General features: G+C 36.2%; 2 protein-coding genes across 2 annotated transcripts in view; both read left to right on the top strand.

Moving 5' to 3' along the window:
• LOC125841478 (uncharacterized) overlaps window positions 1-16,620 on the top strand; it is a 181,000-nt gene that overhangs the window by 102,433 nt on the left and 61,947 nt on the right. The window lies entirely within an intron of this gene.
• LOC125841750 (LRR receptor-like serine/threonine-protein kinase FLS2) lies at window positions 2,243-6,096 on the top strand. The gene is made up of 5 exons (XM_049520924.1): window positions 2,243-3,287; window positions 3,376-3,591; window positions 3,688-3,978; window positions 4,147-5,679; window positions 5,753-6,096. Exons 1-5 carry the CDS (start codon window positions 2,243-2,245, stop codon window positions 6,094-6,096), a joined length of 3,429 nt encoding a protein of 1,142 aa, XP_049376881.1.

The raw sequence follows: 16,620 nt of genomic DNA, 5'->3' as shown, positions 1-16,620 counted from the left end.
TACCGCCATTTTTCCTTGGACTGTGAAATCACGTGTTTCCACTCTTATTATCCTACATGGATATATTTTTGTCTTAATTATTAAAATTTGCTCTCAATTTAATTCTTCTACTCACTCAATATTTAATACAAATATGCAGAAACCCCAAATAGAGTGAATAATATTATATATACGCTTGTATACAAGGTTGATACGTTATTTACACTAAAGTGAATAATATTTACACTAAAGTGAATAATATTATATACTGGGGTATAGACGTTATACTGTTGTGGAAATGATTTAAGGTGTAAACTGAAAATATGCTTGGAGGGTGCAACGTGTTATGTTTGGAAGGTCACATTATTCCAGAAACGAAATACACATGCATTTGGAGCCAATGTGTTTTACGAGTGCCTTATCTTTTTGACATATGGATTTGTATTGTTGTTTATTCAAATGTATAATGAGACAATCAATGAATATGTTTGAAAGGAAAATGTTTTTTTCGGAAAACAAGTTGATTTCTGACTTATTTTCTCATGTTTGGTTAGTAAGTGAAAAATATTTTTTAGTATTTGGTTGGTAAATGAAAAATATTTTTCAAAAAATATCTTTTATTATTGGTTAGAGCTTAGAGACTAGAAAATACTTTTTAGGAGATTAATTTCTAACCCAAAGATCCGAACCCGACAACCTGAACCAACACACAACCTCAATGACCGATTCGGGATCCGAACCCAATACCCAACATGTGACCTGACCTCAACCCCAACACCCGAATTGAGACACGACCCCGATGATCAATCTGGGGATTGGACCTCAAAACCCAACCCAAGACTTGACCCAGACACCCGATGCATGACCCAACCCCAACACCCAACTTCCAAATCGAGACCCGACCTCGACTCTCGATGCGGATCTGACTTTTGAACTAGGACCCAACCTCGACACTAGATCTAGGACCCAGGACCCAACTTCGACACTCGAACCAAGACCCAACCTCGACCTTGACTCCGGACCCAGGATACAACTTCCAAATCGAGACCCAATTTAGAATCCCGACCTAGGACCCGATTCCCGATCCTGTACCCGACCTTGACACCCAACTCGAGATAGGAGTTCCTAATCGGGATCCGACCCCGACACAATAAATGATCCAGGATTCGACCTCGACTACCGAATCTGACTTCCAAATAACAACTCGACCCCAACTCCCAACCCAAAATTCGACTTTCAAATTGGGACCCGCCTTTCGAATCAAGATTTGACCCCTACATCCAACCCCAACTCCCGACTACGAAGATCAATCCGGGACCTAAAACCCGACACCTAACTTGGGACCCGACCTTGACTCTCGATTCGAAACACAATTTTGAAACCCAATCCCAAAATCTAACCTTGAATCTTGACCCAGGACCCGACACCCAAACTAGGATCCGAAACCAACCCAACCCAACCCAAAAGTTGGGTCTCAAATTGAGGTTGGGAGTCGGGTCTCGAATCGAGAATCAAGAGTTAGATCCAGCATTAGTGATGTGAATCGGTACCCGAGAGTTGATTAGGGTGGAAAATTGAGGTGTGCTGAAAAAACTCTTCGACGCATCCTAATTCTCATTGAATTCAGGGCCCGAATCATTAATAAGGACTCATCCTCGACCATTTGGTTTCATATTAGATAAAAGGAAACTAAAAATGGGGCACTGGTAAAGCAATTGAAAAGAGACCAAAACTACGTGAAAAGATGTTTCATATATAAGCAAACATTATTATTGTGGACCAAGGGAACTTATATACATAAAAGAAATGGCCTAAACCCCTTTCACTCATTTAGCTCCACCCCTGCGTCCGATACTCAACACACATAACTCATTCTACAGTTCTTTGTAAAATTGTGTATAATTAGCCTTGTAAACATTCAAAATCCTTAATATACCCTTTTCTTTTCAAAATCCCTCTTCGTTATGAAACTAAATATCTATGGACTATATTTAGAATATTTACTTCAAAATCATCACAAAAAAATGTAAAAGATGATTAATACTACTAACTACTATTCCAGGCTGTTATTTGCTGAAGAAAATTTTGATTTGATCAACAAAACGTTACTAACATTAGTCAAGTCACACGGTCCCCTTAGAGGAAAATGGAGAAAAAGACAATGAAGACCAAAATGGAGATCAACTGATCACTGCTATTTAAAGCCTCATAGCCCCATTGTAACTAGCCATGCCTAGTTCTTTCTAATTTGTAAAGTACTAAAATGGAGAAAGCCACCAACATTTTTTTCTTCTTGTTTCACTTGGTTGTGGCTAGTATTGCCATGACTCACACCAATATTACCAATGATCAATTAGCTCTTCTTTCTTTAAAATCCCAAATCATTTCTGACCCCTTTCACTTGTTGGATGAAAGTTGGTCTCCAACTACTTCTGTCTGCTATTGGGTTGGCATTACTTGTTCTTCCCACCATCGAGTGACGATGCTGAATATTTCCAACATGGCTCTTACAGGCAAAATTCCTCCTGATTTCGGGAATCTCACATTTCTTGTTTCTCTTGACTTGAGTGGCAACAATTTCTATGGAAATTTGCCTCAAGAAATGGCACGTCTACGTCGGTTAAGGTTTGTTATGCTTGGTTTTAACAACTTCAGTGGGGAGGTTCCTTCATGGTTCGGGGTCTTACACCAACTTCAAGTTCTGAATATAAGGAATAATAGTTTTAGTGGTTCCATTCCCTCTTCAATTTCTAATATCTCTACGCTTCAAACTTTGGATTTGACATACACCTCCTTAGGGGGCCAAATGCCAAAAGAAATTGGAAATCTTCAAAATCTAAGGGTTTTACGAATATCTGGTAACAATCTTATAGGTTCTATCCCTCTGTCTCTCTCAAATGCCACAAGGTTGATGACTTTAGAACTTTCTGTCAATTACCTTGAAGGAAACATCCCCAAAGAGATTGGAGAACTTCAAAACCTAAAAGTTTTGGCAATACAAGCTAATCAACTTATAGGTTCTATACCATTCTCGATCTTCAACATTTCCGGAATTAAAGTCATTGGATTTTCATATAATACCTTATCAGGAGATCTTCCTACTGATATGTGTGATCGACTTCCAATGCTGAAAGTGCTTTATCTAGGTTTCAACGAGCTACACGGTCATATGCCTCTAAGCTTGGCAAACTGTTCAAAACTTCAAACCTTTGTTTTATCTGATAACAAGTTTGATGGACCCATACATAGTGAAATTGGACATTTAAGTAATTTGCAGGATTTGTCTCTCGAAAATAACCATTTTGAAGGTTTGGCATTGAATACTAGCTTGTGGTTTTTTTTCTTCTAACTAACTACTTCCTGAAAAATTTCAATCACATCATTTTTCTTTTGCAGGGAGAATTCCACAAGAAATCGGGAATCTTGATAATTTGGTGTCCATAAATCTTATGGCAAACCAGATTACCGATTGTATCCCAATCTCCATATTCAATATCTCGTCACTACAGTTTCTCTCATTGGATGACAACAATCTCCTTGGGCCCTTGCCAGGGGAGGTTGGCAACTTGACCAAATTGCAGTATCTACTTCTTAATGAAAATATGCTTACAGGTAAGTTATTGCAGCTATCTTGCTACAAGTGAACTAACAAAGTTTAAAATCATTACACGTTGTTGCTTAATTATATCTCCATACATACATTGACAGGTGAAATACCGAAAGAGGTAAGCAATCTCATTGACTTGGCTGAAATGGGGTTGGGTTTCAACAAGTTTACTGGTTCACTTCCAATAGAGATCTTCAACATATCAGGGATAGAAACAATTCAACTTACTTCCAATAATCTGACAGGAACCCTACCATTAAACATGGGTTCTACGTTACCTAACATTGAAGTTCTTTATCTAGGTCGTTTAAATCTTTTTGGGACTATACCTCATTCTCTCTTCAATTGTTCCAAACTCACTCATCTAGACCTTGCTGTAAACAGACTCACCGGTATGATTCCAACCTCTCTTGAATATTTGACTCAACTCAAGTACCTATTCTTGGGGGGAAACTATTTAATAAGTGACACTAAGTTAAGCTTCTTGACTTCCTTATCAAATTGTAGAGATTTAGAATTTCTTTCTTTATCTTTGAACCCTCTAAATGGAGTGATTCCAGTTTCTATAGGAAACCTTTCCAGTGCTTCTCCTCTATGGTTTAGAGCTTTTGAATGTGGAATTAAAGGGGAAATTCCTAAAGGAATTGGGAACTTAAGCAGCTTAGTAGACCTCGACCTTTCTGGAAATGGCATAACTGGATCGATTCCCGCAACAATTAGAAATTTGAGATTCCTTCAGCGCTTTAAGTTGAGTCAAAACAAACTTTCTGGATCTATTGGAGAAGATCTATGTAAATTGCAGAACTTAGGCTATTTACACTTGACTCAAAATAAACTTTCAGGATCTATTCCTAATTGTTTGGGGAACTTAACTTTCCTTCAAGAGATATTTCTAGGTTCCAACAAATTGTATTTGAACGTACCAGCAGGCTTAGGGAACCTCAAAAATCTCTTGAGGCTAGACTTATCCTCAAACAACTTGGGTGGCTCATTACCTCTGGAGATTGGAAACCTAAAGGCTGCCGTATATATGGATCTATCAATGAATGCACTCTCAAATGGCATACCCGGAGAAATTGGTGGCTTGCAGAATCTAATACACCTTTCTTTGAGAGATAACAAGTTGCAAGGATCAATACCTGGCTCAATGACCAGCATGTCAGCTTTGGAATTTCTAGACCTTTCTCAGAACAATGTCTCAGGATTAATTCCCAAGTCTATGGAGAAGCTACAAAATCTCAAGTATTTCAACGTTTCATTCAACAAGTTGGTTGGTGAAATCCCCACTGGCGGTCCTTTCAAGAACCTCTCCAGTCGGTCATTCATGTCCAATGAAGCATTGTGTGGTTCTATAAGATTTCGTGTTCCGCATTGCAACAATAGTACTTCAAAACATAGATCCAAGAGGAAAAAGGTACTTCTATTTCTACTAGCTGGAGTACTAGTTGTATTAATTCCTATCGTCTTTCTGCTTGTATGGATAAGGTATATAAAAGGTAAAAGAAAGCAAGCAGTTGACTCATCCTTTGTCATCTCAACCAGAGAAAGAATTTCATACTATGAATTGCTCCGAGCAACTGATTCACTCAGTGAGAGTAATTTGGTTGGTTCTGGGAGTTTCGGCTCTGTTTACAAAGGAATCCTCAGAGATGGGACTCCTATTGCAGCTAAAGTTTTCAATCTGCAATTGCAAGCGGCATTTAAGAGCTTTGATACAGAATGTCAAGTTTTGCGCAACCTCCGTCATAGGAATCTCACCAAAGTCATAACTAGTTGTTCCAACCTTGAATTTAAGGCTTTGGTACTTGAGTACATGTCCAATGGGAGCCTCGATAAGTGGTTATATTCGCACAACTACTCCTTAGACATTAACCATCGACTAAGTATAGTGATAGATGTGGCATGTGCGTTGGAGTATCTCCACCATGGCTGCTCATTGCCCGTGATTCACTGTGATTTGAAGCCTAGTAACATCTTGTTGGATGAGGATATGGTTGCCCACATAAGTGATTTTGGCATTTCAAAACTGCTTTCTGATGATGAGAGTGCTTCATACACTAAAACTCTAGCAACATTGGGCTATATTGCACCAGGTATGTACTCTCTTAACTAATTTCTTTTGAATACTTCTCTCAAATGCTGACTTTAAAAATTGGCTGATTGTAGAGTATGGATTGGAGGGATTGGTGTCAACAAAATGCGATGTTTATAGTTATGGCATCATGTTGATGGAAACATTTACACGCACAAAGCCTAGCGATGAAATGTTTGATGGAGATTTTAGCTTGAAGCAATGGGTGAGCAATTCACTCCCACAGGCAATAATGGAAGTTATCGATGCCAACTTAATAACGCCACATGATAATCACTTAATGAGAAAGATAGATTGTGTGGTATCCATCATGAAAGTGGCAATGGATTGTTGTGTTGAATCTCCTAAAGGAAGAATTGACATGAAAGATGTTGTTGGGAGGTTAAAGAAGATCAAGATTCAACTTCTTGCATGCTGACCATGCTCTTGTAAGAAACTTCTCTTGCAAATCATCCATGTGTAACAAATGTTAGCAATGTTATTTAGCTTCAAATAAGCTATAGTTTTGGAGTCCGTAGCCAAAAAGGCCACATTTTGGAGAGAAAATGCCAAAACGGACAATCCTTTTGGAGAAATACCAAAATGGACAAATCGCTTGAATTCCAGTGACAAACTATTTTTTCTGACGACTCGTCCAAACGGCCGTTTGGCCATTTACTTCTTCTTCTTTTTTTGAATTGGCTGTTTGTTGCTAGAAAATGCACGACTCACCGTGGTTCCTTTTTTTTATTTGCTTTTTAGTCGTGTGAGTTCTCATGCTTTTTAGTTGTGTGATTTCTCATGTCCTGGTCTCAACTTTCCTTAGTAATTGCTGTCGTCGAATTCTTTCATGTTTATTTGTTTTTAGGTTCAATCAACAAAGGTGGTTTTTTGCTAGTATAGAAAGGATAAAGAAAGAATTATTTCAAGAAGACAAACAATTTTCTCTTTTTATTAGGACATAGTTAGAAGTACGTACCAACTATCTGTATGTGCATGTAGAGTTGTATGAATATGTCCGAATATATTATGAAACATAGAAATCTGATTACATTTTGCACAAACAGATCACATTCTTGACCATTAACCAGAAAATATCAATCGATTATCTATCCTACTAAAGTTCTGTAGATATCTTGAGAAGCATAACTAAAAATATTTTAAGGAGGTTCAGGAAAATTATTTATTGTTTCTTGTGTATTTACATTTTTGGCTTTTCTATAGGTCAAGAAACCTTGTTTCTTCATAGCTATGTTGCTTGGACTCTCCAAAAATGATGCCGCCATTTGATTTGGATCCTCCAAAAACGCACTACGTTTGAAGGATCTAACACACATCCGTCGACATTTTTGAAGAATCCAAGCAACATAGCTTTGTAGTAGACATGTCCTTAATCGTCGCACATCATTTGATCACAACAGACACGTTTCAACCATAATTACAGTACAAAAATCATTCACGCATAGATAATTGAGCAAACATGTTCCGAGCAACAATATACGTAGACTCAAAACCAGTAACAACAGAGTTTAATCATTAGTAATATAGAGAAGAGTTCAGGAGATTTCATACATGATGACGTTCAGCCATTTGAAGAATCAGATTAACTAATTGGATTTTCTTCACACTCTGCATACTTGATTTTATGAAAATAGTATTACTTTGCTCCTTTGAAGTGGCGAAGGCCTATGCTAGCCTACAGTAGGAAAAAAAGTAAGTTGAGGTTACGAAGTCACTTAGTCGAACTAGAAAACTATAAAGAAAGGGAGGGTAAGGTTACGAAGTATAGTCAACTAGTTAAGGAAAGTTTAGGTTATGAAATCGCTTAGCCGTTAATTAATTAAAAATGAACTTGATCATGAGTGAATTTTTTGATGTTGCACCCATGAAGTATGGAAAGTGCCAAACATTGAGAACTACCTGGGGAGGAGTTAGGAACAGAAGACGGACTCCGTAACTGCGGATTGGATATTATAACTATACTATGTGATGCTTTTAACCAAAAAAAATGGAAACGGAATGTCTTAGTGTTGTTTCTAGGTTGGGGGTCAGGGGCAAGCCTTCAAGACACGACTTCAAGTTGTTAGTACGACTAGCAGACTCCTAGCTCGAGTGAATGCCGCAATGCAATAAAGCGAGAGTTCAGTTGCGTGACTATTGAGAATGTATTTATACGTATGCAGCTAGTATAGTTAGTCATATTAATTAGTCATGTTTATTCAATTTGATTGGTTAGTTGTAGTTTATTAGAACTGTCAGTTTGTTATTCAGTTAGTCATGAACTTGTTAGGTGCTATAAATACACATGTACATGTGTGTAATCATTTGCGAAGTCTTATTCAGAAATACAGTTTTCTCTCTTCTCTTTTCCCTGTAATGACTTGTCCCTCACATGTGAGTTTCTCCATTGATGCTAGCATTCCAAAGCTTGAGAACCAGTTATGAATTGTTGAAATTCACATGGTATCAGAGCTTATCATCGGTATTTCTAGCTCCCTCTGTTTCTCAGCTTTCTAGCAATTATTAGCTATTGTTAGCTTGTTAGTTTCTCTTTGTTTACCTCTTCTACTAAACTCACAATGCCTGATACTGCTGCTGCTTACCTGCAATTGCTACTGTTGGATCTACTTCCATTGATACGAGTGATCCTTTTTACGTACATCCCTCTGATAACCCTGGATCATTGATTGTTCCCGTTCCTTTTGATGGAATGGGCTATCGATCCTGGAGAAGAAGCATCCTCTGATCTCTTTCTGTGAAGAATAAATTGGGATTTGTTACTGGAGATTGTAAGAAGCCAGCTGCAAATTCTCCCCAATTGCATCTTTGGCAGAGATGCGATGACATGGTGACGTCTTGGATTCTGAATTCTCTTGCCAAAGAGATCGCAGACAGTGTTGAGTACGTTAACGATTCAGTCGAATTGTGGAAAGAGTTGGAGGATCGTTATGACCAGGCCAATGGTGCGAAATTGTATCAACTTCAAGAGGAGATCAATGACCGGAATCAAGGTGTGTTGGACATCACTTCCTACTACACCAAGATGAAGAACCTGTGGGAAGAACTCAACAATTTGATCGCCAAAGCTCAATGCACTTGTGCCTGTGTTTGTGGTGCCAAGGATAGCACACACAAAGCTGAACAAGATAGGCGTCTAATTCAGTTTTAATGGGTCTAAATGATGTCTAAAATGTCATCCGAGGCAGTGTTCTTATGATGAATCCCCTGCCCTCAATGGCACAAGCATTTTCAATACTGATACAGGAAGAGAAACAACGAGAGTTTAAATCTAGAGGCCAGATGTTAATGGACTCTGTCTCTCTTAACGCAGGTTCTTCTAACCCAAGGAACTTTAAGACAAATTACTCCCCAGGGAATGGCAGCCAGAACAAGGGAAACCTGATCTGTGAATATTGTAAACGACCAGGACACACTGTTAGAAAATGCTACAAGCTGCATGGATATCCCCCGGACAATTCTCAATCCACCAGTACTCAAAATGCAGGTTACAACAGGAACAATCAGAGGTACAATAATTCTAGGCCCAACAACAACAACAGGATTGCAGCAAATGCTCATGCTCATGGGCCTTCTGGTGATGAAATGTCTAGGAAGGGTGAAGATGATAGCAAAGAAGAACAACCTCTAAGTCTCACTAAGGAACAATATGGGCATGTGATGAACCTGCTTCAACATTTCCAAGGCAGTGAGGGCTCCAACATCTCCAATCTTGCAAGTGGAGCAGTAAACTTTGCAGCTATTGTGATCTGCACCTCTTCTGTAGATTTTGAGAAACCTTCATGTATACATTTTAAATCAAAAACTGACTTGTGGATTATAGACTCAGGAGCTTCCAATCATATGACCTTTAACCAAACCTCATTATCAAATCCTAAGACCCTACCATACCCTTTACTTGTTTCACTCCCTAATGGATACAAAGTGAAAGTTACACAAACTGGTGATGTAGTACTCACACCTAACATCATTTTGCATAATGTGTTGTTTGTACCATCTTTTAAATACAATTTGATTTCAGTCTATTCCTTAGTGGCAAATCTCAAAGGTGTTATGTCCTTTACTGATGCCTTTTGCTTGTATCAGGCTCCTTCACTGAAGAGGCCTCAGGTGATTGGTAGCAGCAGAAATGGACCCTATTTTCTATGTTCAAGATGCTTGACAATTGACTCCAAGCACTGTTTACCTGGAAAAAATTTCAATTCTTTCAATTCTGATTCTAGTAGTCTGCAAACTGTTGTAACTGGAAAATCTTTCAATTCTGTCAATTCTAATTCTAGTAGTCTGCAAACTGTTGTAATGGATTCTGTAAACTCCCTTTCAAGTAATAAAAATGAGTTACATTCTGTGAATTCCTATTTGTCTCATGAAACTAATGAAGATCTATTATGGCACACTAGACTAGGCCATGTACCTTTTGTCAAAATGAGGGCTATCCCATCCATGCCAGCCAAATTTTCCCAGAAACAACCTTTTCTATGCACTGTCTGCCCTATGGCTAGACAGACCAGGTTACCTTTCCCTCAAAGTACCAAAACTACAGGCAAGATTTTTGAGCTTCTTCATGTAGATTTGTGGGGTCCCTATCATGTATCTACTCATGATAATTATAAGTATTTTCTGACTATGGTGGATGACCATAGCAGATCCACATGGACTCACCTTTTGAGCTGCAAAAGTAATGCATTACAGACTATAAAAGCCTTTGTCACCATGATTGAAAACCAGTTTTCTACCTCTCTCAAAAACATTAGGACAGACAATGGGCTCGAATTCACTAGCAATGAAGCACTCTCATTTTTCCAGTCAAAGGGCATAATTCATCAGAAAACCTGCCCATACACACCACAGCAAAACAGTGTGGTGGAGAGAAAGCATAAATATCTCCTTGAAACTGCTAGAGCCCTTCTTTTCCAATCCAAATTACCTTTAAAATATTGGGGGGAGTGTGTATTGACTGCTACACATCTTATAAACAGACTTCCTACATCTTATATGAATAATAAATGCCCTTTTGAAGTCCTATATAAGAAACAACCAAACTATTCTTACCTTAGGAGCTTTGGTTGCCTTTGCTACATAGAGATAAGTTTGAACCAAGAACAAACCTCCATGTTTTTGTAGGATACCCCTTTGGGACAAAAGGATACAAGGTACTGTGTCTAACTATCAAAAAGATACATGTTTCTAGAGATGTGGTTTTTCATGAAAATGTTTTCCCTTTTGCTTCATCTTTACACAAAGGCACTTTTCCTTCTGTTTTGAATTCCATTCCTTTCATACAACCACACACTAATGCATATGATGTTGTAGACTGTGATACTACTGATAACATCTTATCTCAACCTAAATCACCACTGCCTAATAATAATGACATCATCGAGCCTCATTTAACTCAGGAATTGCCTTCAACTTTGCTCCCAGAACCAGGAACCAGGACACACAGTTAGAAGATCACATAGAAACCACCAAGTACTTAAACATTTAAATGACTATTTCTATTCCTTACCCTCACACAAACTACCAATACAGCAGCCCTTGCTCCCACATTACAACCTCCCATTATGCCACTAAATGCCATCTTCTCAAATAATAGCCATGTTGCTCCTGAAACCTTGAGTCTCAATAGTCAGTTACTTGTTAAAAAATGTAAGTCATGACAGTGAACCATCATCTTATGAAGAAGCAGCACTTTATCCTGCTTGGCAAGCTGCAATGACACAAGAATTTGAGGCCCTTCACAATAATAAAACTGATCTGGTTCCTTTGGGCAGTAGGGAAGAAAACTATTGGTTGTAAATGAGTGTATAAAGTCAAACATAAAGCTGATGGTAGTGTGGAGAGATATAAGGCACGATTGGTAGTAAAGGGATATACTCAACAAGCAGGCATAGACTATACTGAGACCTTCTCCCCTGTTGTTAAAATGACAACAATAAGAGCTTTGGTTGCTACTACAGTGAAGAGAGGTTGGGTCATTTTCCAGTTAGATGTTAATAATGCCTTCTTACATGGAGACCTCCATGAGGAGGTTTACATGGACTTGCCCCCTGGTCTTGAGGTAACTGGTTCCACTGCAGTATGTAAATTGAACAAGTCACTTTATGGCTTGAAACAGACCAGCAGACAGTGGTATGAGAAGCTGTCAGAGGCTCTATTTTCAAAGGGTTACACCCACTCCATGAGTGACTATTCCTTATTTCTGAAGAACTCCAATCATTCTTCTATTTTTGTGGCAGTATATGTAGATGATGTGATCATCATTGGGACAAATCCATCAGAAATTATTCAACTCAAGCAGTTCCTTCATGACACCTTCAAAATTAAGGATCTTGGTAAACTTCATTATTTTTTGGGCCTGGAGAAGGACGTGTCATAATGTCCCAAAGGAAGTTTGTCTTAGATTTACTCAAGGAATATGGTTGTCTCCGGTACTCCAGCTTTTCTTCTCCACTTGATCCAAATATTAAACTGAAAGCCAAAGAAGGCACTGTTCTGTTTGATCCTACATTCTATAGAAAACTAGTAGGCAAGTTGAATTTCCTTGTCAACACCAGATTAGATATAGCTTATGGTGTCCAACACTTAAGTCAGTTCATGCAGGATCCCAGAGAACCCCACCTGCAAGCAGCTTATCACTTACTCAGATACCTTAAGAATGATCCAACCTTAGGCATCTTTATGTCTTCAGCCCCAAACTACTCAGTTCGTGCCTATTGTGATTCGGACTGGGAAAGTTGTCCTGATTCTAAAAGGTCTGTCTCTGGTTACATTGTACTTTTGGGGCAAACACCTATCAGCTGGAAGTCTAAGAAACAAGAAACTATTTCCTTATCTTCAGCAGAGGCAGCTTACAGGTCGTTAAAGAAGGTGGTTGGTGAAGTTGTTTGGGTGGATAGACTTTTACGAGAATTAGATGTTCCTTCCTCCAAACCTGTTGCAGTATATTGTGACAATCAATCTGCCATTCACATTGCAAGAAATCTTGTCTTTCATGAAAGGACTAAACAGATCGAAGTCGATTGTCATTTTGTTCGAGACAAACTACAAGATGGCCTTATTTCTCTACATCATGTTGTTACCACAGACCAGTTGGCTGACCTCCTCACCAAAGCTCTCACTGGTGTTCGACAATTTTGCATAATGTCCAAGTTGGTTGTGAAGCCTCCCATCCCACTTGAGGGGGCTATTGAGAATGTATTTATACGTATGCAGCTAGTATAGTTAGTCATATTAATTAGTCATGTCAATTCAGTTTGATTGGTTAGTTGTAGCTTGTTAGAACTGTCAATTTGTTATTCAGTTAGTCAGGAACTTGTTAGGTGCTATAAATACACATGTACATGTATGTAATTATTTGCGAAGTCTTATTCAGAAATACAGTTTTCTCTCTTCTCTTTTCCCTGTATTGACTTCTCCCTCATATGTGAGTTCCTCCATTGATGCTAGCATTCCAAAGCTTGAGAACCAGTTATGAATTGTTGAAATTCACCGCGACAAGGATTAAGCTGAGTGAAATTTGGGCAAAGATCAAAAGCTTAATACTAGGGGTTAATTTCATAGTGTTTTTCACTTAACTATGCTTAAATCACTAAGCTATTTTTCGTTACGAAAAAAGTTACTCAACTTTAACAAAGTATTACGAAAGTCGGTCACCATCCTTTTGTATCACAGAAAGTCATTAGGAGGAAACAAAAACTAGTTATCAACCATAATTACAGTACAAAATCATTCACATAGTAAAGGGATTCATTTAGGCAATTATGCGAACACCTTACGGGCAATAATCATATTGATTCGGAATTATAGTAAAAAGATCATTCACCTAGCAAATGGATTCATTTAGGCAATTGAGCAAACATCTTACGGGAAACAAGTGTGATTAGGAAAAAACAAAATATATTAAATTCATAAAGTTGGTAAATACAGAGAAGACCTGGGGAGATTCATACCTGATTTAGCTCCTATTTTTTCCTACATTTTGAAGTTGAAATTGGGTTCGAACATGCATTTTACTTGGTAAAAAAATGATCCTTTGGAAGCAAACATGAGATTTCTCTAAAAACAGATTGACATAATACATAAATATGCTCATTTAACTTGGCATAAGCTATTCTCCAAGACGACAGGCAAATTTGTATAAAATTGAATTAGTAACAAACATATTTTATGTGGCATAATACAGGACGCCACGTAGGATGTTGTATAAGATGTGAATTATCACTGAAGTGTCATTGTGTCGAGTAGAACGTGTATGTCTATATAATGCATGTATCAAATGAGACCAAGTTATTCAATTTTATATAAATTTATATACCTATTTGTGTACACTCAAATGTCAAATGAGACCAAGTAAATATATATTATGTCAAACGGATTTGAGATAATTTTTAAATTTAAAAAATATTTGAAGAATCTAATCAAATTTTAAGATAAAAGAAGTATTTAAAGATAAAAAATGTAAATGCGATTCAAATGACATAAAATATAGAAAAGTTAAAAAGATAGTTCGATCAAGGCAATAAATTGAGTGTCAGGAGTTGATCGACTAAAAAATTCTAAATAGGAAAACAAATTCGCTCTTATGCCACAAATCACACAGGAAAGATAATCTACACTATGCAAGCGTGCAACGAGCTCGATCTAGAAGGCAAACTCCTTACTTTCAATGGCAAGGGATTAGATCTCCAACATGAAAGTCCTTAGGTCACCTTGAAGGGTAAATTGGATTTTTTATCATATTTAAAATTCACCAATCATAATTGTATGATAAAAATATTATTTTTTCTAGTCACTTATAAATATTGTTATGAAATAATAAATATTTTTAAATTCCTTAATTAGAAATTTTAAATTTGATTCATAAAAATAAAATTACCTTTAATAGAAAATATTTTTTCTCAAAATTAAGTTTCCCTTGTGCAATTAAATTAGGTATCAAACACCAAATAAAAATAAAATATAGGCAATTTATCCTAACAAAAATATTATTATTAATTCCACAACTCGAATATTTAACATATAAATTAGAAGAAAAAAACATGGCTAGCATCCACATGTTTTATACATTTCAATTAAGGAATATAAAAACCATTTAAAATAACATGGAATCTGAGCTGGCATCCACGTGTCAAGTATCCACACAAACCACAAATTGTAAACTTATATTCCTCTTACCCTTTGGTTTCTTATAAAAGCCATTATAATTGTGGATGTTCTTTCTTTTGCCTTTTCAAAATTCTATTTTGCTATCCACAAGCAACAAAAAAGTTTTAAAAATCCATGTCATAATTTTATGTGAATAAAAAAACATCTTTTTACAATGCTACCCATGCCACCTCACTTCCCTTTATAGGGTCTCTCAAATCGAATAATCTCATTTTAAAGATGAAGTATTTACTATCAAAAACAATTTCATACTCAAGATTTGAGTATGATATCCCCATTTAATAATGGAAGAGTATTTATTATTTTGCTACAACTTTTGGTGATTATCGAGTAAACAACAATGTCACCTGGCTTCCCTTTTTTTTAGTTTCCCATTTGATTTTCAATAGGCAATTCAGGGCTCAATTAATTTGAATTCACGTTGGAAAATTTTACTTTGTGAATAAAACACTATGTAATAGATGAAACGCCATACCTAGAGTTTGAATCTGATACTTCTAATTAAATATGAAAAAATATTTATCACTCTATCACAATATTTTTATGATTATCGAGTGAACAACAATGCCACATCATTTCCCGCCAGATCTTTTAAGTAAAGCGGGAAAGTGAACAGCCGCAACTACTTTTTAATTGTTGTTGTCGGGTTGTCATGAAAGTTTTTCAAAGTTTGAATATTTTTGTTATTTTTTTTATATTTTTTTTCAAAGTTTGAATTTAAAAATGTAAAGTAGCTTAGGAGTATAATTTTATTTTATTTTATTTTTTTTAAAAAAATAGTCTTATATTTTAAAGTTAGCAAATTTGAGCACTTGCTTATATATCTTCTTCTTTTATAACTATATATATGTAATAAATAGGTAGTGTTCGTTCGTACAAAATGGTCATATAACTTTTTAAAAATGATTTTTTATTTGGATTTTTGAATTACAAATTAAATTCAAAATTTAACAATTAAACATTTCAAATTTTGGATTGGATCTTGAATTTGGAACTTATATCTATATACGTAAATCCAAAATTTTCAACTTTATATTTATTGCTATAGATTAAACATAAATTCATTTACATGATACTAAATTCATTAGCTAACTATATATACAGATAAACTTTTTCTCGATAATGGTCATTACTTGAATGAACATTTTATCTGGATGATTGTGGGGAATGAGAAATTACTAAGGTAATTTGACGTAAATATTTTAGGAGAAGGACAAATTCATGAATTTATAGGCTCATACCGAAAAATTCAAAATAATCAAATCGATTAGTTCAAAGCCGCGCAAACTTAAGATAGCCGACATAGTTATTATGATTGGATTTGGATTTTTAATTTAATAATTTGAGCTTGAGAAAAAACGTGATTGCACGTAAATGTTTGAAGTAATGCTCGTGTAGTTGTATTCCATGACAAAATTAAATTTAATAATTCCTATAAATTATATAAACAATACTATTATATTGTTGACATTTTGATTCATCAAGAGGCATGAATGTGTTCTCTCTCGATGTTTTTAAAATATTATATAATACTAGTATATAAAAGAAGCTAAGAATTTAAATTATATATTGTGATAATGATTTGTTAATTGTCGAAAATAGTGATTCTTCTATTTTATTTTCAAATTCTGAATTCACTTCTAAGTATAGTATTATATGTAATTATCTTTTAAATGATATAATTATAGTTTTTTGTATTTATCAATGTAGAGAATTTAAATTTGTAAAATAATAATGCTACGGGACATGCAAAAATCACACTCCATGATATGTCCAC

Source organism: Solanum stenotomum, chromosome 10 (genome assembly GCF_019186545.1).
Source record: "Solanum stenotomum isolate F172 chromosome 10, ASM1918654v1, whole genome shotgun sequence".
Classification (NCBI taxonomy): domain Eukaryota; kingdom Viridiplantae; phylum Streptophyta; class Magnoliopsida; order Solanales; family Solanaceae; genus Solanum; species Solanum stenotomum.
The sequence above is the reverse complement of the archived record's forward strand: the minus strand, read 5'-3'. Positions and strand labels throughout refer to the sequence as shown.

Bases quoted from the DNA above. Each gene is read 5' to 3' on its own strand.
- LOC125841750 (XM_049520924.1), top strand. From the start codon at position 2,243: ATGGAGAAAGCCACCAACATTTTTTTCTTCTTGTTTCACTTGGTTGTG. The intron at 3,592-3,687 runs GTAAGTTATTGC...ATACATTGACAG, and splicing joins TAATGAAAATATGCTTACAG to GTGAAATACCGAAAGAGGTA. The intron at 5,680-5,752 runs GTATGTACTCTC...GGCTGATTGTAG, and splicing joins ATTGGGCTATATTGCACCAG to AGTATGGATTGGAGGGATTG.